At 38.0% G+C, this 24,713-nt stretch overlaps 1 protein-coding gene across 2 annotated transcripts in view; it reads right to left on the bottom strand.

The window, feature by feature from the left end:
• Positions 1-24,393, bottom strand: part of TFPI (tissue factor pathway inhibitor) — a 44,320-nt gene extending 19,927 nt beyond the window's left edge. The window contains exons 1-3 of one of the 2 annotated variants that reach the window (XM_075153687.1): positions 24,170-24,393; positions 11,969-12,088; positions 2,192-2,392 (exon numbers count right to left, since the gene is read on the bottom strand). In XM_075153687.1, coding sequence (XP_075009788.1) covers positions 2,192-2,392; positions 11,969-12,083 — 316 coding nt within the window. In that variant the 5' untranslated portion in view covers positions 12,084-12,088; positions 24,170-24,393. The remainder of the gene's footprint in view (positions 1-2,191; positions 2,393-11,968; positions 12,089-24,169) is intronic. The other variant, XM_075153688.1, reaches the window with a different exon arrangement.
• Between the last annotated feature and the right edge of the window lie 320 nt (positions 24,394-24,713).

Below are 24,713 nucleotides of genomic sequence, written 5' to 3'. Positions count from 1 at the left end.
GCATGATATCATATGGTATGGAATACTCCGTTGGTCAGTTGGGTTAGCTGTCCTGGCTATGCTCCCTCCCAGCTTCTTGTGCACCTGGCAGAGCATGGGAAGCTGAAAAGTTCTTGATTTAGTGTAAGCACTACTTAGCAACAACCAAACCATCAGTGTGTTATCAACATTCTTCTCATACTAAATCCAAAACACAGCACTATACCAGCTACTAGGAAGAAAATTAACTCTATCCCAGCTGAAACCAGGACAAAAAGGGAAGTTAAGAGCTTGCTTACAGTACCTGGTTTATTGGTATGATCAGTTAATGTTTGCAGATCCTGAGGATTAGAAGCATTATAACTAACAAACATTATTAAAATATTATTTAGAGTAATGTACACATCAGCCCCAGTCATTACTCTGACACTGGGATGAGAGACAGATACTTACTTTGATGTCTAGAATAAATTTAGTGACACAATTCATAGTAATTTTTATCAGGAAATACAGATGTGTTGTGAAACAGACAATGTAACAGATTTAAGGCCTGATTTAAATACTACATAGATGTGAATTCTGGAAGGGATGGGAGATGGCTAACAGAGACATTTACATTTATTACAGGCAAAGCACCATGCTATAAATCAGCTTGTCTTTATATATATATAGTCTGTTTGGGTCAGAAAACCCAAAAAGGAGCTTCTGAAATAAATTTTCTAATCTGAAATGTCTCGAAGTATTTTTTGTAACATATATAAACTTGCTGTGCTTGGAAGTGACCTATGCTAATCCTAGAAGGTACAAATTTATATCCTGCAAACCAACTCAATGCCTATAGCACATCAGCAGATTTCCAGTTCTATGGAAATGCCCAGGGCTAGAATAAATTATGAAAACAGGGCAAACAAAGTGACACCTACTGAGATCTGCATAGCAGTAGGATGCTACCAGAGTACATCTCTAATAGGCAGGAGAGATTAACAATTTTCATCTGATCGTGTTGTCCATCCTCACAATAACCTGTAAACTGTTCTCTACTGCAGGATTGCCCAGCATCACTGTCTTGAGCTCATTAACACTTAATGACATATTTTGCTGCTGGGCAAGGCATATATGACTGAAAAGTACCTTCTATTGAGAATGAATCCTTCTAGCTTACCTCAAAGTCTAAATAAATGAACATCCAATATATGAATTCACTTGGGAAAAAACCCACATAGTTGTATACTAGCTGAGGGTTATCACACACCTTTGAGGAGTTCTTTATTCTGGAATTTTCTTTCTATTTCTATTGCCCCCCCTCAGTACCTCGCCCACTATCACTTCCTGTTTACACAGCCAGACACATTCCATCTAATTCCCATGAAAGCAACATCCATATTAAGTATCCAGAGCAAAATCTCAATAAGAGATTCCTTCCTCTTGAATTCCTTCAGTCTCTAAAAATATGAACTTGTCAAATTTCTAGCTCCACTGGCATAACTTCGAATTCTAAGAATGTTCTAACTTCCTGTGAGGAGTTGATTACTTTCACAAGGCTGAGTTAATTACAAGGATCATTTTTAATAGCAAAAACAGCATTCACAAGGCACTTTCTGCATATTCTGCTGTCTATCATATTTTGGATCTCATTTTCTTCTTTTTAATGATTAACTGATGCGGTTTCAATAAAACAGTTCTTTTATGACAAATAGGTATAACTGACATTTTTAATGAGAATTATTTACTACTGTAGTTCTAATTATGTTGAATCATAGCAGATGTCCAAGATTTTGGACAGCTTCTATCAGCTTCTCATGTGAAGGAAAAACCTGGGATCAAAAATTTCGGATACTCTGAAAGCAATAAAGAACATCTACACTGCTCACCAGCTTAGCCCAGCCTCAAAATGAATTTCACTTTAAGAACTCATTCAAAACAGGGCTCTAGGTAGAAAATAAGCTTTCTTGCATCGGTCTCTCTATTCCACAGGTCCACTAAAAAATGTCACACTTATCTTTACAAATCCTGAATGTTTGCTTGCACAATGTAAAATAATTCAGATAACTACGACATAGTATAATACTTGGGAACATAATTAGAGGTATCAGATTACTGTATTTACAGGAACTGGAGAGGGCCTCTACTTCTAAAATTAATATGGTTTGTGGATGAGAAGTAACAGATGCAAATGAAGAACTGATAGGAAGATAAGAGAATGGATACTGGCCTGTTACCACACACTTCTTCTGACATTCTTCCAGTGTTAGGAAGTTGTTCTCATTGCCATGGCATCCACCATATTCAAATATTTCACACTCACGGCTTTGAATATTGAAGTAATAGCGCATGTGGATTGCTTTGCATGGACCTTCATCTGCTTTCATGGCACAGACTGAATGCCCTAGTTTCAGCGGTGGCAAAGCAGCACCTGTAATACAGAGGAGAAGTAGAATAACTTATTAAGTTAGTTTGCTTCACTGCATAGCATAACTTCAAAATGAGATTGCTTGCGTCGTCTGCTAGAGAGGCACTGCATAACATCTGGTTGTAAAGCTCTAAACACACTAAATGTAGATGTTAAAAGAAAATAATCATCTGCATTGGAACACAAATTCCATTCAATCAAACCAAATGTGTGTTTCCAATTTTCAGCCAAAACAGCTCATATTATAAACTTTAACTCCTCATCATAAATCTCTAAATAGCTATGGGTAGTGGCTTATTCACAGGACCTAGTGAGCAATTCTGAACAACAAATACACTGAGAAAATCCTAGTAGCTCCCAAAGACACAATGACTACCCCTGCATAAAAAAAGGCTGAAAGAGGGTTCCTTGTGCTCTCTTCCATGCACTTCTGATAGTGAACATAGCTCATAACGACATCTCATAGCAAACAGCGTGGGATGAACTAAGCATGAGTGCCCTGCAGAGGGCACCATTCCCTATCAGATTACACTTTACTGGTACATAAATCCATCCGGTACAACTGAAAGGTCATCATATTGTCTTATTTTCTTCGGTCTCACTGTTCTTGCATTAGAGCTTTCAAGAGCTAAGTAGTACACAGCGGGAAAGTTAAGGTGAAAAAAACTCTCTTTTCAAATCATGTCATTTCTATGTCTTTCAATACACGTTATTAGGTCAAGGAATGTTGTGTACAAATTGTCATATATATTGTGAAGAAGAACACTAGCAAAGTTTTACACTGTCAATGTCTATAAGGAAATTCTGACTGACAATCTAGTTTGTGATACTGTTCCCTTATCAATATATGGTTTAATATCTTTTCCTGTTTTGCTTTTCCAAGGAACTATTTTACCCTAGAGGATTTTGAAAGCTTTACAGAGCTTGTGTGCTTGCAATAGCAGCCAGAAGAACAGACCTGAAATTTTTCATTCATTCTCCCAGAGCTAATCAGAACATTGATGACTCTTAACATGTATATGCAAAAATATCTATCAGTGCTCTTTGCAGTGGCCCAGGAAACTGGAGAGGGGAAAAAAAAAAAAAGGACGAGGACAAGAGTTTACATGACCATTGCATAGCTTCCTACTACTAACTAGATTAAGTTTCCAGTTTTAATTAAAAGAATCCACAAAAATCAGGTTTTATGACATAGTAAAAAGGAAATTGGTATAGCTACTACCTACCTGCTATGTGGATAACTTTAACATACAAAATTGGCCTTAAATAATCTTTAAATGAAATGCACAGCTGAGATAAATCCTCATAAATACTAAGGTCAATGGAAGTTTACTAATTTTATTCCATCTGAGCCATTGATAACTATTAAACTTACAGGAAAGAAACAAAGTTTTCAGTAACTTTTGGAATAACTCCTGAAATTATAAAATCAAACATTCAGAGCTCCACAAAAACAGATCCAACTCAAATGTGGTTCAGGTGAGGGCTGGCAGCTGGTTTATAAACATGTTATTTTCTTGGCACACAAGAAATGAGATCTCCTACATGACTTGTGTCAGTGATCCAGTTCAGTCTAGAAGAGATTTCCTAACTACTGGAATTTCAGACATGGGGTCATGTCAGCTCATTTTGCTTGCTACATTATGCCACACCAATGTTGCGGGCTATCAAAACAAAAATAGCGTGCAAGCATAGTTGCAAAACTGCACAAAGATGATGAACAAATGGCTTAGTAGAGTTTATCTTAGGAACTTTCTGGTCTCAACTCCTAGCCTACTTCCCATCAAACCCACAGAACTAAACCGTTGTTCTGCTTACCTCCTAAGGCCTTTTCTCTGCAGTCACAGTGACACTGTTACCGCTGTCAGATGCACTGACATCTGCTGCAAACATAATGACTATCTGTGTCACACTTTTTGGCAATCATTTATTTTCTTAGGAGTGCTAGGAAGTTACCATACTTTGACTAAAATCTGTGCCCTGTGAAACCCCTAGGGGCCAAATCCTCCAACTTTGAACAATAATTGAATGACTTTGAAGAAAGAAGTCTCAAAGGGATTCATGGGAACTGAATCATTCCTGTGTCTGGGAACAGTGAAAAAATTTCTCCCCATTATTTTACACCTGGGAACACTTAACTCACACAGATGATATAAAATTAACTTTCCTTCTCAGATTAGAGCAGCAGATGAGATGGCAAGCACGAGCGTTTGGCCAGTAGATCTGCATGGATACAAATCTGCCCGTACTCATTTCACATGTGGAATATACCTTGAGAAAACGAATTCTTAGTATAAGGCCTCCTCCTCTGCTCTTGAACACTGGAACAAATTGTTCCTATTACATTTTAGGTGCTGTGTGAAGAGCACAGGATATGACACTTAGGGAAGATGTCTGTCAGGAAAGTCAGTGAATATTCTTCAATAGAAACACGGGAAGTTAAAACTGGAAGGAATTTTAATAGAGTTTTGGCAAGTTCTAATGGTATAGAATCATAGCATAGTTGGGTTGGAAAGACCTTTAAAGGTCATCTAGTCCAACCCCCCTGCAGTGAACAGGCACATCTTCAACTAGATCAGGTTGCTCAGAGCCCCATCCAACCTGACCTTGACTGTTTCCAGGGATGGGGCATCTACCATCTCTCTGGGCAACCTGTTCCACTGTTTCACCACCCTCATTGTAAAACACTCCTTCCTTACATCTAGTCCAAGTCTGCTCTCTTTTACTTTAAAACCATTCCCCCTTGTCCTGTCGCAACAGGCCCTGCTAAAAAGTCTGTCCCCATCTTTCTTATAAGCCCCCTTTAAGTACTGAAAGGCCGCAATAAGGTCTCCCCGAAGGCTTCTCTTCTCCAGGCTGAATAAACCCAACTCTCTCAGCCTTTTTCTCATAGGAGAGGCGTTCCATCCCTCTGATCATTTTTGTGGCCCTCCTCTGGACCCGCTCCAACAGGTCCATGTCTTTCATGTGCTGAGGGCCCCAGAGCTGGACGCAGGACTGCAGGTGGGATCTCACCAGAGCAGAGCAGAGGGGCAGAATCACCTCCCTTGACCTGCTGGCCATGCTTCTTTTGATGCAGCCCAGGATACGGTTGGCCTTCTGGGCTGTGAGCGCACATTGCCGGCTCATGTCCAGCTTTTTGTCCACCAGTACCCCCAAGTTCTTCTTGGCAGGGCTGCTCTCAATCCCTTCATCTCCCAGCCTGTATTGATACCAGGGCTTGCCCCAACCCAGGTGCAGGACCTGGCACTTGGCCTTGTTGAACCTCATGAGGTTCACAAGGGCCCACTTCTCAAGCTTGTCCAGGTCCCTCTGGATGGCATCCCTTCCCTCAGGCGTGTCGACCACACCACTCACTTGGTGTCATCTGCAAACTTGCTGAGCGTGCACTCAATCCCACTGTCTATGTCATTGATGAAGACATTAAACAGTACCGGTCCTAGTATGGACCTCTGCAGGACACCACTTGTCACCGATCTCCATCTGGACATTGAGCCATTGACCACTACCCTCTGGATGCGACCATCCAACCAATTCCTCATCCACCAGAGTCCACCCATCAAATCCATATCTCTCCAGTTTAGACAGAAGGATGTTGTGGGGGACCGTGTCAAAGGCCTGACAGAGGTCCAGGTAGACAACATCTGTATCCCTTCCCATGTCCACTGATGTAGTCACTCCATCATAGAAGGCCACTAGGTTGGTGAGGCAGGACTTGCCCTTAGTGAAGCCATGCTGGCTGTCTCAAATCACCTCCCTGTCTTCCATGTGCCTTAGCAGAGCTTCCAGGAGGATCTGTTCCATGATCTTCCCAGGCACAGAGGTAAGATTGACTGGCCTGTGGTTCCCAGAGTCTTCCTTTTTTTCCTTTTTAAAAATGGGGGTTATGTTTCCCCTTTTCCAGTCAGTAGGAACTTCACCAGACTGCCACGACTTCTCAAATATGATGGATAGTGGCTTAGCAACTTCATCCGCCAGTTCCTTCAGAACTCACAGATGGATCTCATCGGGTCCCATGGACTTGTGCACCTTCAGGTTCCTTAGATGGTCTCAAACCTGATCTTCTCCTACAGTGAGCAGCTCTTCATTCTCCCAGTCCCTGCCTTTGCCTTCTGCTGCTTAGGTGGTGAGGCTTGAGCACTTGCCAGTGAAGACCAAGGCAAAAAAGTCATTGAGTACCTCAGCCTTCTCCATATCCCGGGTAATCAGGTCTCCCATTTCGTTCTGGAGAGGGTCCACATTTTCCCTAGTCTTCCTTTTACCACCAACGTACCTGTAGAAGCTTTTCTTCTTGCCCTTGATGCCCCTGGCCAGATTTAATTCTACCAGGGCTTTAGTTTTCCTAACCTAATCCCTGGCTGCTCGGACAATTTCTCTGTATTCCTCCCGGGATACCTGTCCTTGCTTCCACCCTCTGTAGGCTTCCTTTTTGTGTTTGAGTTTGTCCAGGAGCTCCTTGTTCATCCATGCAGGCCTCCTGGCGTTTTTGCCTGACTTCCTCTTTGTTGGGATGCATCGTTCCTGAGCTTGGAGGAGGTGATCCTTGAATATTAACCAGCTTTCTTGGGCCCCTCTTCCCTCCAAGGCTTTGTCCCATGGTACTCTACCAAGCGTATCCCTGAAGAGGCCAAAGTCTGCTCTCCTGAAGTCCAGGGTAGTGAGCTTGCTGCGCACCCTCCTCGGTGCCCTAAGGATCTTGAACTCCACCATTTCATGGTCACTGCAGCCAAGGCTGCCCTTGAGCTTCACATTCCCCACCAGCCCCTCCTTGTTGGTGAGAACAAGGTCCAGCATAGCACCTTCTCCTCGTTGGCTCCTCTATCACTTGGAGAAGAAGTTATCATCGATGCATTCCAGGAACCTCTCGGATTGCTTATGCCCTGCCATGTTGTCCCTCCAACAGATATCAGGGTGGTTGAAGTCCCCCATGAGGACCAGGGCTTGTGAACATGCCAGTAAGATCGTAGCCCTGCAGGCGTGCACACGTCTCTAACTCCTCTTGTTTATTCCCCATGCTACGTGCGTTTGCATAGAGGCATTTAAGTTGGGCCCCTGATGAAGCGGTCTTACTGGCTGGAGTTCCTTTGTGCTGCTCTTCAGGTGCTCTCCTGCTGACCTGTGATCCTTCTCCAGGCTTTGGGCATCTATTGCTGGCACTGGCATCAAACTGGTAGGAGTGGGATGGACTGAGGTTCTCCTCCCCCGGCAACTTTAGTTTAAAGCCCTCTTCACCAGCTGGGCAAGCCTATGACCAAAGATGCTCTTCCCCTTCTCTGACAGATGGACCCCATCAGCTCCCAGTAGGCCAGGTTTCTCAAAGCGAGTCCCATGGTCTAAGTAGCCGAACCCCTTGGATGTCCAAATTGTTCTTAAAAAACTCCAGTGAAGGAAAATTCCCGCCAACCTGAAGCAGCCAGTTCCAGGATTTCCCTACCCTTCTCTCTCGCAAGACAGACCTTTTTTGTGATATACAGCCTAAATATTTTTTACTACACATTAAATCATTTTTTACTTCTTTCAGTGCATAGACAGAATAATTTAAAGTCATCCAGTCTTTCCTTCTTTCTTTCAGAAGACTTTTGTCTCCTCTTAATTATCTCTATACTAAATAAACTCCCTTTTTCCAATCTTTTTATTGGCTTTGTTTTCTAACCCTCTTACAACTCTCCTTTGGATCTTTTCCTATTGGTCTGGATTACTGTTAAAGTGTGCTGCCCAGAGCCGAACATAATTGTCTACCTGAGGCATTACTGGTGTCAAATAGAGTGGAATAATTATCCTTTGTTTTTTTCTTAATACATCACAGAATTACTTGCCTTTTTTTCAAAAACATTGTGTTATTTTTGTAATGCTCTGCAACTTCCACTTACTTTCCAGCAAATATAACCTTGTTATGCAGGTGCTTCAACAGTTATTTTCCACCTTGTATTTATGAATGCATTGACTCTCTTTCTTAAGTATATCATGTTGCATTTGTCATTTTAAAAATAAAATTAGTTTAATCCTCTACATTGGATCTGGCCCTGTTGGATATTTATTACTCATCCAATTTAGGCACTTTAAAAAAAAACTTAGAAAAAACTTAGAATTATAGGACTGTACTACCCTAGACCAAGAAAATTGAGTTTGTTTTGCTAGAAATACATTAAGTAATGGTCACAGCTGATGCTCAATGTCACATGAAAGTGTGACATACTTGACATACTAAAAACGAAATAAAGCAAAGCAAAACCTCCTCTCCTTTCCTTCTGTGTCATCCCGCCCCCAAGTTTCCGAGTTTTTAATGTAATGACTTTATTACATCAGCTACACAGGTTTTCAAAACAGAAGGCATCAGGTGTCCACTGCTCTGTCTTAACAATCTTCCCACCCCATAGTTTCTGGTAAGTGCAAAGTAACGTTGATAAAATGGTTCACAATGAGCCCAAGTTTTGTGCAGATATTTTATGTCACTACCTTCTTCCTCCATTCCTTCAGTCTTCCTACTTTTGGCAACTGCCAGAAACAGGATACCAGCCAAGACTGTTCCTACACAGCACAGCCATTCTCACATTTATTGTCATTCACATGGCAACTTTTGCAACTCAAGACATGGCTGTTTAACACATGAACAGCTGCTATCAACTAACATGCAGTAATTCCATTGTGAGAGCTCTAATAATTGCAGTTAGTCATGCTGTAGCCCTGAGCACATGGACCTTACATGATCAATGCAAAGCACTGTTATCACTTTACTAGTAAGCAATATAATATTACATAACCAGAAGTGGTGAATAATGTTTCTAATCCTCTTACATGAACACAAGTAAAAACAATACTTTTTCTCCTGGCTGTACACATAACACAAGACTCTAACTTGACTTTCAGACTCTGCAGGGCTGGTTGTTAAAAATACATTCTTTTAATTAGAAAGTGAACTGATTTCTGTATTATACCTACAGCACAATAGATATGAAAGACAACAGTATTATTGCACCATTGCTTTTCAGAACAGAACTATATAAATTAAATTGGGAAAATAAAACTTGGTCAGGAATACTTCTGACTTTTTATGTAAAATACTTTCTGGTTTTGTTTGCTTAGGTTATGGGTTCTCAACTTTATGTGACTTTCCGTGGCCATCCTTAATTATAAAGATATGCTGTCATCTTTTGAGGCTTTCTTGTAAATGTCTCTCTTTGATAAGTGATATCAATACTAAGCACCTTGTCACTAATGAATAGCTGTTTCTTCTCTCTCCATCTTTGTCACTTTGACAGCTTCCCACCCGCACACTGTTCAGTGCTCTTCCTACCCATGTGTTTCCAACCCTTTCTTTAAGCAGTCACATTTATTCTTCATAAAATTTCACATATGAATAAAAAGCATATTCAACTTGTGAGTCATTTTCTTCAGCCTTTGGAACATCAACTAAAGTGCTCCCAAACACATAAGGTATTACTGAACAATATACATAAACTAGTTATTTTTATATCTTTTATTTTTGTTATCACCCTTACTTATTGGTGGAAAAATGACACTTTTTGCTAAAAGAGAACAAACCGAGAATCCTTTTTATCCCATTGGACTTGACTTGCAACCATAATTATTACTGTAATTTAAATAGTAATAGACACCCCCCCCTCCCCTTAGATTCACGAAGCACTTATACCCAACATAATCCAAAAATATGACATTACGAATAATGGATGCACACAACTTATTTTATCCTTTAAGACCTGAAATTTATTGAATTCTAGGGCAAAATATGTCAACGTTTTGTAACTGTCTAACTCAGAAAATAAATGCTATCAATGACATTGCAGCCTACAATATTTCTACAGTTAAATTCACTGAGATCAGAATTTCACTCTTAAGAAACCACAAATATAGTTTTAATTAGCAACAATCTAATCATTTGATAGAAACAGAGTACTGCAAAAATATTTTTTTGTAAACACTGCAACTGAGTCTTCAGTAGTCACAAAAACAGGGTCCTCGTTTAATTTCTAAGCATCACATTTGATTATTTTTTTTACTTTGGAATACAAGCCCAAAAATTCAGCAGTGTTCCTTACACTAAATCAGTTACTGATTGTATAATCTTAAGTGACTGGTTGTAAAATAATCAGTGATAATATAATGCCCAATAAAAAGGCTATTTAATTTCCTTGAGATTATTTTCTTATTGTCTTTTATAAACAAAGTAAGTAAATAGAGGAAAAAATTAATCCAGCAGATTTCTTGTTCTGGTGTTAAAGTGTGTTATTTTAACAAGCAAGACAATTTGGCCTTCATGAACTGCAAGCTTAGGCTAAGGATTTTTATAAAACTAAGAGTTGCAGGGTAGAGCAAAGATAAATGAGACTTTGCCCTCAAACAAGAAGGGCATTTATGTACTTCAGCGTTAAAGAGAAACAAATTCATTCTGTATGAAACAGTCTGGACTACATAACCACGCTAAGCATATGCTTAATGTGGAACTGTGCGTATCTTAAATTGCAGTGACCAATTGTGACGAAGTCCTAAAGCACTAGCTTCATTTGTAGTATAGCCATGATTGTGCACAATTAATATTTTTGTCTCAAGGAACACTGCTGCAAACGACTGATAGAGAGAAATAATCTGGGTGGAAATCGGACAAGACATGGGCAGATTAAGTAGAGTGCCCACATAAAAGAAAAAAGTTCCCCTTAGCTGCATTCCCAGTTAGGCTTCAAAATCAGACCTGTCAAATGGGAGAAGTATCAACTGCATAGTTCTCTGCAGCTTAAGAAAGAGATCACAGTTGTAAATCATTCTCTCAAAGGAAAGAAGAATATTTCAGGATGGCCCAAAAAGTGTATTTTTGCCTCATCTGCTTTCTCAAAACTGTTTGGGAGGAAATTAAAATGTGTTTCACAATGATATCCAGTATAGAAGTTTGATCCACCTTACTTAATTTCAGTGAAGTGAAAGTAAACAATGATCTTACAATGGTAAGAACCTGAGAACCTGTCCAGTTCTAACAGTCACACTTCCGACATTATTTTTCTTAACAAAAAAACTGGTGAATTTTTATTTATCTAGCAATATCAAACCACTTGGGGCTACACAAAGAGCTTCTTCAGGGCCAGAAAAACAACTAAGGCAGTAATTGCATCATCTTTACGCCAAACCTTGCCAATTAACTGTGACTCAAGAGAGCTGTGCACAGGACAGAGTAACATCAATCTACAACATTATTCATCATGTTTCTGCTCCATTTGCATTGGGAGATAGAACCTGAATTTACCAGCTGTATGTTCTTTTCCCTAAACACTGAATTTTCCATGGGTCCTAAAGCAGAGCTTTAAGGAAATAATCTTGATATTATTAGAATTAGAAGTTCCAAAAAGCATGAGAAACAGAAGCCTTTATAGAAGGCAATTTTGCTAGAGCTTAATGCAAAATTCTGAGCATCTCCCTGTTAGTCAGAAGCCAGTGCATTTTTAGCTTAGTTCCACTTTCAAATGTTTCCCAGAAAAGTTCTCAAGTACAGAATTACATCTACAGTGCACTTTAACATAGTGGGTTTTGTTATTTGAGATAGTTTTATGTGTCATTTTCGTTATCTCTTACCCAGAACATCCTCCTCTTCGCTGTCGTCTAAGTCAGTAGTTGCATGCCCAGCGATACAGACGAACAGCAAGATAAAGGTTAAAGGTAAGGAACATCCCTTCTTTCTTCCTTTCATCTTTCCTGCATAACATATAAATGACACCATACACTTCAATCAAATTCTTTGAGTGCTCTGCAAAAGTCATTAGCAGGGTAGTGCATAGCCATATGGGCAGATATACAAACTGGGAGCTTTGGAAATAGTATGAGAGTTATGTTAGTATAATTACATTGTAAGCACAATGAAAAACAAGACAAGATTTATAGTTGTGCTCAGCTGATTGCAAGTCTCCTATCCCATCTCCAGTACAGATTAGAGGCACTGCTATTATTTTTATTTTAATCCACAATTGAAATCACCTCCCAGAATACATAATGATACAAAATGTAACACTTTGTACTTTTAATGTCCTGATCAGTTTTACACTATGTATAGTTGGCTGGCATGTCCAATCCTTCCAAATAAGTTTTACTCTGTCTGCAGACCCTAGATTCATTGCCACAAACATAGGATTCTATTTTTAACAAATATTTAATCAATGTATATTTACCAAGTTCCTGGACTTTTGCGTAAGTTGCATTTCACAGGAGACAGTGAACTTTTTGCAAAATGGGCTTCAATGCTTTAAGAAGTATTTTGTATCTTGTAGATTCCTTTAACATTGAATACCTCACTTAAGTGCAGAGCTATTATTTTTCACGTAGGATCAGTGCAACCATAGTCATTCACACAAAGAAAATACTTCTATTCCATGGCAGCTGGCATGTTCAGGTTGCCAAAGATGAGGTTATGCATGCACATATGAGAGCACCTCTGGAAAACTTTTGCTTTAACTTTTAAAGAAATACATATTTTCCAACTAACTAAAAGTTCCTTAAGGATCTCTTAATTTTAATTAGAGCATAGGCTCAGTATCTCCTTCAGCTACCAACAGATAGATTCCCTATAGATATCCTCTTTTATTAAAGTATGATACTAAACTTTGGCTAATAAATATTAACTTAATAGAAATTAAAGATCTAGGGACTAGGAAGTTTCCTAGCCTTCAGACACTGTTTTGTCTTTCGTGTTTTTGTTTACATGCCTGTGACATGTAATCTGCATGTCTGCATCACCTAAAACAGTGAGGGCAGGAGGGCCTATGGGAGGAGATGAGATGACCTGTCACTGTGCTTGGGATACAGCTTTATAGTAGGAAGGCTAAAGAGATGATGCTGAAGTGGCAGGTGACATTAATAGAAGTCATCTTTAACAGATTAAACTTTTCTCTGAGTGATATATCTTTCTTTGTGAAGTTAGAAGTAAATCATAGCTATGTTATCTAGGAAAACACTAGCAAGCAACGATGTCTCAGAATGTTTTCTTTGTGTGAAATTTGCACAAAGAGAGATTAACCAATTTGCCACAGCCACTCTGAACTGTGCCAGAGCCAGAAGGTGCAGTTATATCTTCAACACCAAATCAGAGCCAGAATTTTCATTTCTCTCTTGATAACTTACCAATTTTTCCTTCCTGCATACTTAGTGTTTTCCTAACTTGCAGCATGTGTAGTAAAAAAGAAACGTGTTCTTAAAAATAAGTCTTAGTGAAATTACAGACCAGACCATGAGTAGCACTAATTAGTTAGATAAATTTTTAAATTGACAATTCCCTTTAGAAGGCTTCAGTAGATATTGTAGTGAAAAACACTGAGAGATGTCTTCATTCTTTTTTTTTGTAAAGGAACACAATTTGGGGATCAAAGGAACTTCTATTTTAGCCGGAAAATATGGCAGCGTTAATTTTTTCATCATAATGCTTTCCTGCCAAAATAAACAAAAGAATGCATTTGTCTTTCATTCCATTTAAGCTAAAATTTTAAGCTTAATTTCTACATTCACATATAAAATTCTTCATCCAGATAAAGTTTGGCAAAATGTTTGGCAAAATAATTCAGATCTCATTTTCTGCTATTAATCATGATTTTTAAACAAACTTTCCTCAAATATTATTTTTTACTTCTATGAACAAATTCAGTAATTGTTTCTTTCTATTAGAGATGTAATAACTACTCTTGCAATAGAAACCAACTTGTTACAAATTCTAAAACACTATGTAAACTAAGAAAACATGCAAGAGCTACAATTGCTCATTTTCAGGTATTTTTCAAAGAAATAAAAATAGTGTCCTTATGCATGTTTCTAACTAGAACTCCAGTTTTACATTCCTATACTATTTTACATATTAAAACTTAGTCTAAGAAGGTATTATTTTTCTCCTTTCCCCAGCAACAAATTTCTAGTGATCTGTTTGCTCCATTCAGAGTGAGTAATCCATAAATAATTTTTCCCCAACCTTCTTACTGGAGGAATTACTTATAGGCCGTCTGGCTGACCACAGGATATCCCTACAATATCGTTAAAACACAGAGAAAAAAAAACCCACAGCACTGTGCTGTGGATTTATCAGTTATCAGTTCACTCTAACATGCCAGACATTTAGACTTAATTACATTCATTAATGCTACTGTCTACATTTACTTGTGTACCCCATCTGCTCTCTTACTCTTGTCAGTCTGTTTGGAAGTCTCTTGTTTAGATCTGATAATAGTGCTAGTTAATTATTTCCATTTTCTAATGCCATCCTCCTCCCAGCTGTTGTCCCAATGTTATCTCATCACTGACTTTTTAAAAATATTACACTATTAAAGGAAAGGAAGAGTCTTTTCTGAAATGCTCATTGCTATCCACTAATACTTTTGAGTTACAGCACCCGACATTAGCATTAGCATGCTCTCCTTTTGGGATATTCTCAACATTTCTTGTCAGTATTCAGGTAATTTTCAAGTTTTCCAATCAAAGAACAGATATTCCCTCTCCATTTTTTTCAAAGTACAGTACATACTATAACTTAAATTGAAAGCAGAGTAACTGTTCCAGACCAAGGGCAATGGCCAACCTTGACATTACTGTCACAGCTTCAGGAAGTTTGCCCTGAATTTGATTAGCTTCTGTGAAAGTGGATGAAGTTTAATGCAAAAAGATCCACAGAAATAGATCTCTCTATACACTACCTGGCAAAAATAGTGTCTTAGACTTCAGACGCTAGAAATAAATCACATATGTAATAAGCAAAGTTTTTAACATATCAAAATAATACCATGTAAGAGTATAACACAAATCCAAAATAAACCAAGAAAAGATCTTAAAAGGGAGTTCTATTGGCTATATTTCTGCACAAAGTGAATAGAGGTAACAATATGTCTTTTCAGTTTTCAAAGTCCATTCTATGACTGCCAGAAACAGACTACCTCTTACGATGCATTTGGCCTGATACCAGATTTTCATGCAAAGTTTTGTGGTATATGGCGTTGGAAGAATTTTACTTTTTTATCCAAAGGTTAGAGAAATATTTACGGCAAATCTTTTTATTCACTGCTGATAAAAAGTCCAGTTATGCTTTAAAAGAACAAAGTAACTCTGTACAAGGTAACCTAAAGTTGTCTAAGATTGTCTTTCTGATTTGAGAGACACCTGAATTATGATGTTAGTTTGACACTAACTAAAATTAAAATAAATCCACAACTAAGAAATTTGTATAGGGAGAAATATTAAGTAAAAAATTTCAAACAACTGCACAAGTGTAAGTATCTAGCATTATGATGTAAATAAAGGCGGTGATAGTTTGACATCGTCTAGGCTGAATAAAAGCAGAAATATCATCAAATATTCAGATTTGATACTTAGATAGTAATAACGGATCCTAAACTTTCACACTTTGCCTGGCTGCTGTGAATTCACGGGAATGAAAAATTACAAAATACACTTTCAATTTTGGTTTTTGAAATGACATGGGAACGGGTAATTCTCCAAGTAGTTTGTCTTCCGTAGAAGTTTTAATTCGTAATCATTGGCACAGTTGCGACCCTTCATAAAGGAACTTGCAAATTATCGCCGACCTCAGTTGCCCATGGATTAATTCCAAGTTTGCTTCTGGGCTCTCATTTTCTATATTTGAGTTTTTCCAAACACGATGGCAAAACTCTCACTATTTCAGAAAAATTCTATTTGAATTTGCTTTTGGATCACTCAAGCTGAGGCCTTGGTCCTTTCTTCCAGGACTGTGCAGAGTATAGATTTAGATTGCAAAATTTAGTAATCCATTTTTACGTAGTCATCCAATATTCCCAAAAGCCTACTCCCAAATAGAAGAAAAAATAGGAAACAATCAGCCAGAAATGGAAATCCTCAATAAATTTCTATTTTTAATTTGAAGATGACTCTTTAAAATAGAATTTTGTATATCATGAGCTACTGTATATAATTGTCACTGTGTGATTATGTGGTTAAATTAGTGCATTTGTACAGAGAACAAAAATCTTACCAGGGTATAGTATTTCTATTCTTCCACTCAACTCCTACATTTCCCTAAAAAGTGTATCTTGTGAAGTAGGGCTTCCTGATGCTTGGACAATTTCCCAAGAGGAAAAATTTAGGCTATATAACTGCATATCTGCAAGGTCTACTGACCAAACATAATCTCCCTTATCTTCTTGCTAACCTTCCCCCAAGGTCACACATTCCCAGAACATTGTGTCAGGTATGGGTGGAGGTGGAATGAAGGGGGTGAAGGTTTTAGTAGTGAAATGCTTAAATCCTTCTGTAGCTTAGTTATTTCTTACAATTCCTAAAGGAAGAGTGAAATCCAAGATCAAAGTGAACTTGGCATTCGTTTTTCAATTAAAAAACCCAAACCCTCTAGAAAACTCAAAGTTTTCTGATTTAACGTTCAGCTGCCCAGTAACAGAACTTTAAAACTGTAAGCCTCTTACGATATTGATTTTATTTCCTTTTTTAATGCATTCTGTTTATTTCTTATTGTATTTATATGGAAAGCACAATTCAAAATACTTCATTTATGACATTTGGCTCAGCAAAATATCAAACGCACACATTAGTGAAGGACTGTCTGTCATAGGAAAGACAGGAAATGTTTTGAGTTTAAATAATTCATGCTAAACAGTTTGATTATTTAGGCCAAATTCTGTAAATCTCTGGGAGTAAATATAGCCCCTTACTCCAGAAAAGTTCCAATTTAGGACAGCCAGGAATCAGTCCAACATTAGTACTGGCTTTTCTCTACATCAAAGTGTCATTAATGCAATTTGCATAGATTCCTAAGACATTTCCTTAAGAACTGGCACTCTACTGCTCCCAAACTAACCACCTTTTGAATGAGACATTTTTATATCTAAAACAGACAACATCTAAGTTACTTGACAAAGGGGATCAAAGGTCTATGGGTAATAATTGACACTGATTTATTTACTGGTTTAATTAAATGCCTTCGTTTGTGAATAATGCCATTAGCTTCCCTCAAGCTGGAATATAGGTAGACAAAGCAGACCACAAGCAATCAAGGAAGTTCCCAGTAATAGATCCTTATTACCTGATCTTATAACCAGGCTTTTTTTATCCTGCCACCTAAACACAGAAATATGCGAAAGCTCTCAAGACTTTTTTTGCTAAAGACAGGCAAGTATAAAACTCGGTGTGTTCTCCATGCGAACTCAGACACACACACACACACTAGAGGCAAACATTTCTTCAGCATGGTATTCATCTCTAACTAGCTAACTGGAAAAGGCAAAACAAAAGCTAGCATTTCCGGTAGTAGCCAAAACCAGACAGTTTTAGAAAACGGCATAAAGTGACACTGTAATGACTGTAAAAGTGACTCATTCACACTGACAGCCCAGGAAATGGAACCACACATTAAAAAAAAAAAAAAAAAAGGGCAAAGAATATGAGAGGATATAACTCAATAGAGCAATGAATAGCAGGAGATAGGATGTGCATAGTCAGGGTTTGAATTTAGCACAGCCTAAAATTAAAGATAAAAAGGACTAATTAGACAGGGTTATAGCACCTCCCATATAAAAGCAGACCTTTTTCAGTTCACTATACTTCACAGGCATTATATTTGCCCTATAATATCTTGTACTACCTACTAGAACTTGTATGACAGAGATTTAATTAGACTGTACCTGTAGCATTGTCTCCCAGCTGGCAGAGTCAGTGAGTTCCCTTAAAAACCATTTTATTACATGTGCTATTTTGCAGCTGTTTGAAGCATCATGTTTTCTCATTTACTTTGGAGTAAGTATGGAGAATGAAGTAAGTATGAATTCTATCACCTCCTGCTTTGATGCAAACTGAACAAAGAATGATGATACATGCCCTAGTCTTATAAGTCCCAGAGTCAGTGCTGGTCTCATTCAAACTGACTTCCACCAGAGCAATGCCTTGCACTGTCACAGTAACTTAATAAAAAGGGAGGGAGTCTACTGTGGATCATCAGCACACAAACATTACTGACTGAAAGCACGAGCTACGGAAATTCCACCCCACCCTCAAGTTACCTCCTTCCTGTGCTGTGCAGTAGCAGCCCTAACAGTTTGTATCAGTCCTGAGACCACAGACTCCATCAGATTCCTCCAAGAACATCAAAATTCCTTGTTATGAAAGAGGATTTTGGTTGGTTACCTACCTTTTATCATTTAACATTAATGTTGACTTGCTGCTGCACTATTCCAACCTCTCAAATTCCCAAGTGAAAACTGGGAACTGAAGTGAAAATTGGGAAATGAAAATTTAGAAAAACAAACCCACTTTGGTTCTGTTTGCATTAAGGTTGTAAACGCTGCTTTGCAAACACAACTGATAAACTAATTGAAAAGAAAACCTTGATATGTTTTGAAATTGAAACAAAAAAAAAACCCAAATTAATAAGCCTACCACAAGAACACCCTTCTTATTTCACATAACTGTAGACCTCTCTTGCCTTTTCACTTTTCTTTGTCAACTCCTTTCATTTGTGCTTTAAAACTGTTTTCCATTTTCCCAACTTAGCTCCAGGACCTATTTATTCCCTTCCCCTAGTCAGCTCACACCTGGCACCGGGTACTTTTGCCATCCTGTCTCCACTCAACTTCTCATGTGAGACAGCTCCAGACCCTAATTTCCTCCTCCATTGAGTTCTCCTTCTCACCTGTCTCAGTCTGGGCCTCAAATCCATGATATCCATCACCCAAGAGCTGGGAGTTGGATATATTCTGGAAGGCAGAGAGTTGGTAAGCGTATGCCTTGGCAAAAGTAGCCTGCAAGTAATTTTCCTAACTCCCCGATCGTGCAGTGCAGAGCACCTGATTCAACAGCCCAAGTAAATTATAAACTCTGAAATTAAGGGGGATTTTTAAAAATAGCTGCACCTTTCACAGGAACCCTGAATTTTCCTACATCAAATCATAGAACTACTAGTGATATTTTTATGGAGAATGACGAAAGATTTTGTAGCTACTTCTACTAGCCATAGGGAAAAAAATCCAAAATAAAACACATGGCACAGGATCCAACATTATGAGCTTATCATAAAGCTCATATTGAGAACATTATTTGAATTTCAGAAGACTGATTCAAACAGAAATAAAGAAATAAGCCAGTTATTTATTTAGACATGGCAACTGCATCTATCTGACATGCCACATCCCAGTCTGAGGTAAATCTCTACTCCACATATACAGCCTGTTTTCATTGTGATGTAGCTTTCAATAGGGAAAGGAAATATTCTTTTGCTCCTACCAAACTATTTTTTATATGTGGACTAAACCAAATTACTAGTTTACATAAGTTCATAAATCTTAAAAAACAAAACACGAAACCCACCACACTCTAACTTGTACTACTTGGACAGAAACTACCTGTTTGTAGCAAAAATATAGGTCTCATAATCCTATTTTCAAACAGGGAATGCCTTCAGCATCCTAATAATAGCTACTCTCAGAGCACAAAAGCCACTAGCAAAACAGATAAGCAGCAATATAGTTATGGTTTTAGGAACACAGCATGGCAGTCCCAACAGTAGCATTATAAAGCCTCTAGACTCTTTTTTTCTAGCAGTTTGGACTGGAAGAGTGTAGTATATGTTTTCAAATCTCAGCAGTGCTTATTGATAAATAGTCGTGTATTTAGAGGTCAGTTAACTTACCACAACCTTCTTTTCTAATGGAGAGAGTAATTTCAGTCCTGTATATTTGTTATCAACCCAGCTGTTTGTAATTTCACATTGTACACATGACAGAAACACAACCACTTGATTCCACTAAAGTGAAGCTGTCAGTTACTGAAAATACAACAGGCAGGTATAGGAGGAAACTACCTGCCACACTGATACCTCTCGTCACTGACTTTGACCATATCTTACTATTCCTCTTTTGTAACGTCATCATCACATAGATTAGATTTTGCACAAGTTTCCTTGCTTTGTCAAGCAAGTTTAGCTCACCCTGTCTATCTTCCCAGCTGGAGACGCCACACAAATTTTTACTGCAATGGATGTACAAGCTTTGGATCATCACACAGGTCAGAAGTGCTGTAATTGTCATCAGTGGGAATACCCCCAGATCCAGCCTGCTTCAGATTATCACCCTACAAATACTTAAAACCAACATAAAATAACACTGCCATAGACAAAAAAAAAGATCACTTTCCCTTCATCTCCCACCATAGCATAGGTAGTGCTGCTTATTCTAGTGGCAGTGCCAGCTTCTGTGAACCTACAACATTCATCAGATGAGGCTCAGAGCACAGAAAACTTCAGCCTCACCTTTCTACACTACCTGTTCTCTGACTGATGAAAGCACAAATCATTGTCCAGGACCTCATTATGTTAAAGATTGTACAAATATAGAAGAAAAAAGATTGCTTCTCGGCCAAAGTAGAAAATGTTCACAGAAAATGCTAATACACTTCTGCAGACCTTTCTGTGATGTTCATAAAAACTGCACCAGCTAAGTATTTCCTTCATATAATACTTGTATTTCTAATTTACTTGCTGCAATTGCTATTTTCAATAAAAATGTTTTAAAACCAGTTCTTTCGGAATGATCTATTTTCTGGAAGAAGGTTGAACTTTCTTGAGTTTAGATCATATCCTGGGTCAGCATCTTCAAATGCCTAGTTTTATTTTTTCACTAAACAGTAAATCAAATTAACCAGTTAACTTCAGAGATATAGTCAGTTATGAACAGCACATGTCAGGGAAGATGGCAACAACACTAAAGATAGAAAATGAAGAGCTGTATTAACAGCAACAGGAAAGAATTAAGGAAACCGAACAAAGGAGTTATGAGAGAAAATTAAAAGGACTAAAAATGAGTCTATTTTGCTGTGAAATAACTATGAGAGGAAAGGAATTATACAATTCCCCATGTGGTTTTGCTTCATTCTGTCCCCAGGGGTACTCTGTCCCTATTGTAAACTAAAAACAGTTTCGTAAGAGAAACACACAGAAGTAGGTAATTTGTTCCTGTTTTTTAAGACAGCTCTCCCTGGTTTCAGTGTGAAGAACAGCTTTAGATATCAAGATCCCATCTTCAGTCCTTACCAAAACATCTATCCAGTTCTGGTTTCTTTAGGAACTGTCAGCTTCTCCTAGTTCTTAGAGAGAAAATATCACTGTTCAGAATGTAGCCCAAACAAGGAGCAATAGAAAGTATGGAATTAGACAGATTTTAAACAGTTTGCTCCAAAATTGTGAGATATGAGAGCCACGTAATTCTTGAGGCTCCTAAGCTCTACTGATGTTCTACTTTTTATTTTTAAATTTCTTTTCTTGTACCTATACACACGCTCTGACTCCCTCTGGCAGACATTCTCAGAATATGCTGAATGCACACCAACAAAATCATGATAGTTACAGAACACTTCAAGCAGCTACCACTTTATTTTAAAATGTAGGACAGAGTTATTGCCAGAATCACCTTTTAAAAGTAAATGTAGGTGCTAAAGCAGCTTCCCAGAATGCGAAAGACAGTGTCAATGTTTCTTTTTTTTCCAGAGGAGATTTAATATTCATGTTTCCAGAAACTATCCTAATCCCATTGATATATCTGTGAGAGCAATCTGTGTTCTCTGCCCTAAAAGTAATTCAAGATCCACAGAGTCAGACGAATAGCAGAAAGGATATCAGTGCCCTTGTACTGGAGGACAGACAATCTGAATGCAAGTATCTGCTCCTGTTTATGCACTTAACTTGGAAGGGTTATTGGAGAAACATGTAAACAGTCCTTGAAGCTACATCTGGAATCCAGTAACTCTCTCTCTCTGACTGTGGGTCTGGCCTAGCTAGAGGTGAGATTTCAAACTCACTAAAAGCTCTGGACATGTCCAGCTCTGGACTGAAAGCCTGTTAGGAAGCTGGTTCTTTTACACCTTTGCTTTGTTTCCTAGACACACTATATCTTGGGAGACTTTTCCCCAATCTCTTAAAATTTCCTCTCTGACAGAAACTCTTCCTCCTTTTTGTACACTCTCCCTCATTGCCCTTTAGATCGGACACTAAACCCTAAAATAGTTAAAAACAATTTAAAAGTTTTTACCATTAGACTTTCAAAATTAACTCTCTGATGAGATTAAAGAGAGAACAATTAATGGCATTGAATTTATCTATCTGTCCTGGTCAAGAAGATCATAAAACTTTAGCTTACAGTTATACTGCACTTACAATATTAGCTAGATGAGTTTTCATTAGCAATATTAGTAAATGTGGGCACTGCACTGAGAGGCTAAATGCACTTTAAATGTCATATAACTACCGGACAGCTGAAATGCATTAAATCTCCAGATTGCAAACTATGCAATGCACAACGTAAGGATAAACTTAAAGATTACTGAAAGTCAATTTAAAGCACGCTTGGAGATTCTGCAGCATAAAAGTTATAAAAATTTTAAAGGTACGGATTTATCAACCAATTGCCCACATGCCTACTTTTTAATGAACCCTTTCATGTAGGACATATTTGACAGGAGAAAAGCTGGACAAGAATGTGTTTTAATCACCTTTATCTCCTCAATATTGCTTTAATTGTGTGCATTACATACAAAGTAAACTTGATTACAATTCTCAAATTCAGCTTAAAAAAGAATCCAAATTAATTTACTGTGGATATAGATACTTGCTGCCTTCACAGACAATCACAAACTCTCTCCTAGTAGAATTAAAGAATGAGCAGAAGATTACAGAGGGAAAAGGCTGACAATTTTTCCCAAGTAGGTGCCTAGCAATTCCTACAGCATGCCTTTGCTGTTCATATCTATACTGACAGCTGGACTTCCTGTCTTTGCGTCTGTCCATAAGACATTCAGGAAGGAAGGTTTATATCTTTATGTTTTCCATGAAATACTTTGATGACTAATTTCTAGAGTACTGAGTCACATTGACCTTTCACATACTCCCCCCCATCCAAATTGTTATTGTTCTCCCTACTCCACTTTTCCCATTGTTACATGCCTTTTCCTCATTTAAATTGTATTTAGATTTTCTAAAATATAGTTATTTAAATTTTAGCTAACTTTTGTTTTTAAAATACAAGCTAGTATCACTGTTTTTCATTACAGAGTTACTGAAAATGAAGTTTATGTATGTCAACTCTTCCAAGTAAAATATTACAAAAATCACCAATAATATTCTGCGTTTTCGGGGGTGGGAGGGTGGTGTTTGTTTGTTACATTGGCACAACTGTAAGCCTCAGTCACGACCCCTCCTTATTGTTCAAGCATTTTTAGTTTCTTGAGAATTTCAGTATACATTGTGCATGAAATTGGCTTATAGTAGCATCAGCTTAATTTGTTTCTCCTAAAATGTTCCTGTACTTCTCAAAATATTAATTGCTTCCAATGTTACATGCCTTAAAAAGATTTGAAATAGCTTGGCAGACCACTCTGCCTGAATCCATAGAGCTACTGCAGTGGAGAAATTGTTTTAAAAAACAAGAGCTTTTTTCTGAACTCCAGCTATGGATCAAAATTAACATATTCACCTTTAGGATGGCTTTCCTTCAAAGAACTGTCTTGGAGCTCAAAATACCTTATTCTGACATTCTGGCAACCAAAGATTAGTTGTATTAGTAATCATAAAAGTATATTCATTGTCCTACTGTTTCAAAATTACAGAGAAAAAAAGTCTCCCTTTTCGTAGCACTCAGTGCTGGACTTTGAATCTAAACATCTGACTACTGCATCTACTACATTCTAAAGAAAACATAACAGTAGATACTCCTTTCTGTCAGCTAAAGAAAAAAAAACCTCTCATGTAAAACTGAAAGTCTGTTACAAAGTACTCACCAAACTCCTAGCAAAAGTTCTTGAAGAATGAAAGAAAGAATTCCTGAATCAGTGCTGAATGATCCTCCCCTACTAATTCACGTTGAAGGGGTGTGGTGTAAAGCTACAAAGGCAGGATTGCAACCTGATCTTCCTAGAGCAGGCTCCTGCCTGTGGCTTAATCAGCTACTCGTTGCTCTTGCTTTTTGCAGAGCACATGGGTTCACTCTGGGTAGAAGTCAGAGATCTGCAGCAACGGCAGGGACACTTCCTGTTTAAAGTTTTCAGATCTGCCTGCAATTTAGAGCAACTGTTTTCTAAACAGCACTAGCTAAAATGAAATGCACTTTTAAAGATGAGAGACAGTCTGTAGGATATTCTATTCATTGTATCTTGCAGGCTTTGATATGGCTCATAAGGATGCCATATTCACTGCCTATTTAAGAGAGCTATGTTGTAGTTTACTGTTGTTTTATGTTTGTCTGTTTGTTTTTAAATAAAGCCATGCTCTTCACTCTAGATCTGGGCTGCGTTCATCACAGTATCTGGAGCTGTACTACAAAGG

Source organism: Calonectris borealis, chromosome 6 (genome assembly GCF_964195595.1).
Source record: "Calonectris borealis chromosome 6, bCalBor7.hap1.2, whole genome shotgun sequence".
NCBI lineage: Eukaryota > Metazoa > Chordata > Aves > Procellariiformes > Procellariidae > Calonectris > Calonectris borealis.
Note: the sequence above shows the minus strand (reverse complement) of the source record. Positions and strands in the feature narration are given on the sequence as shown.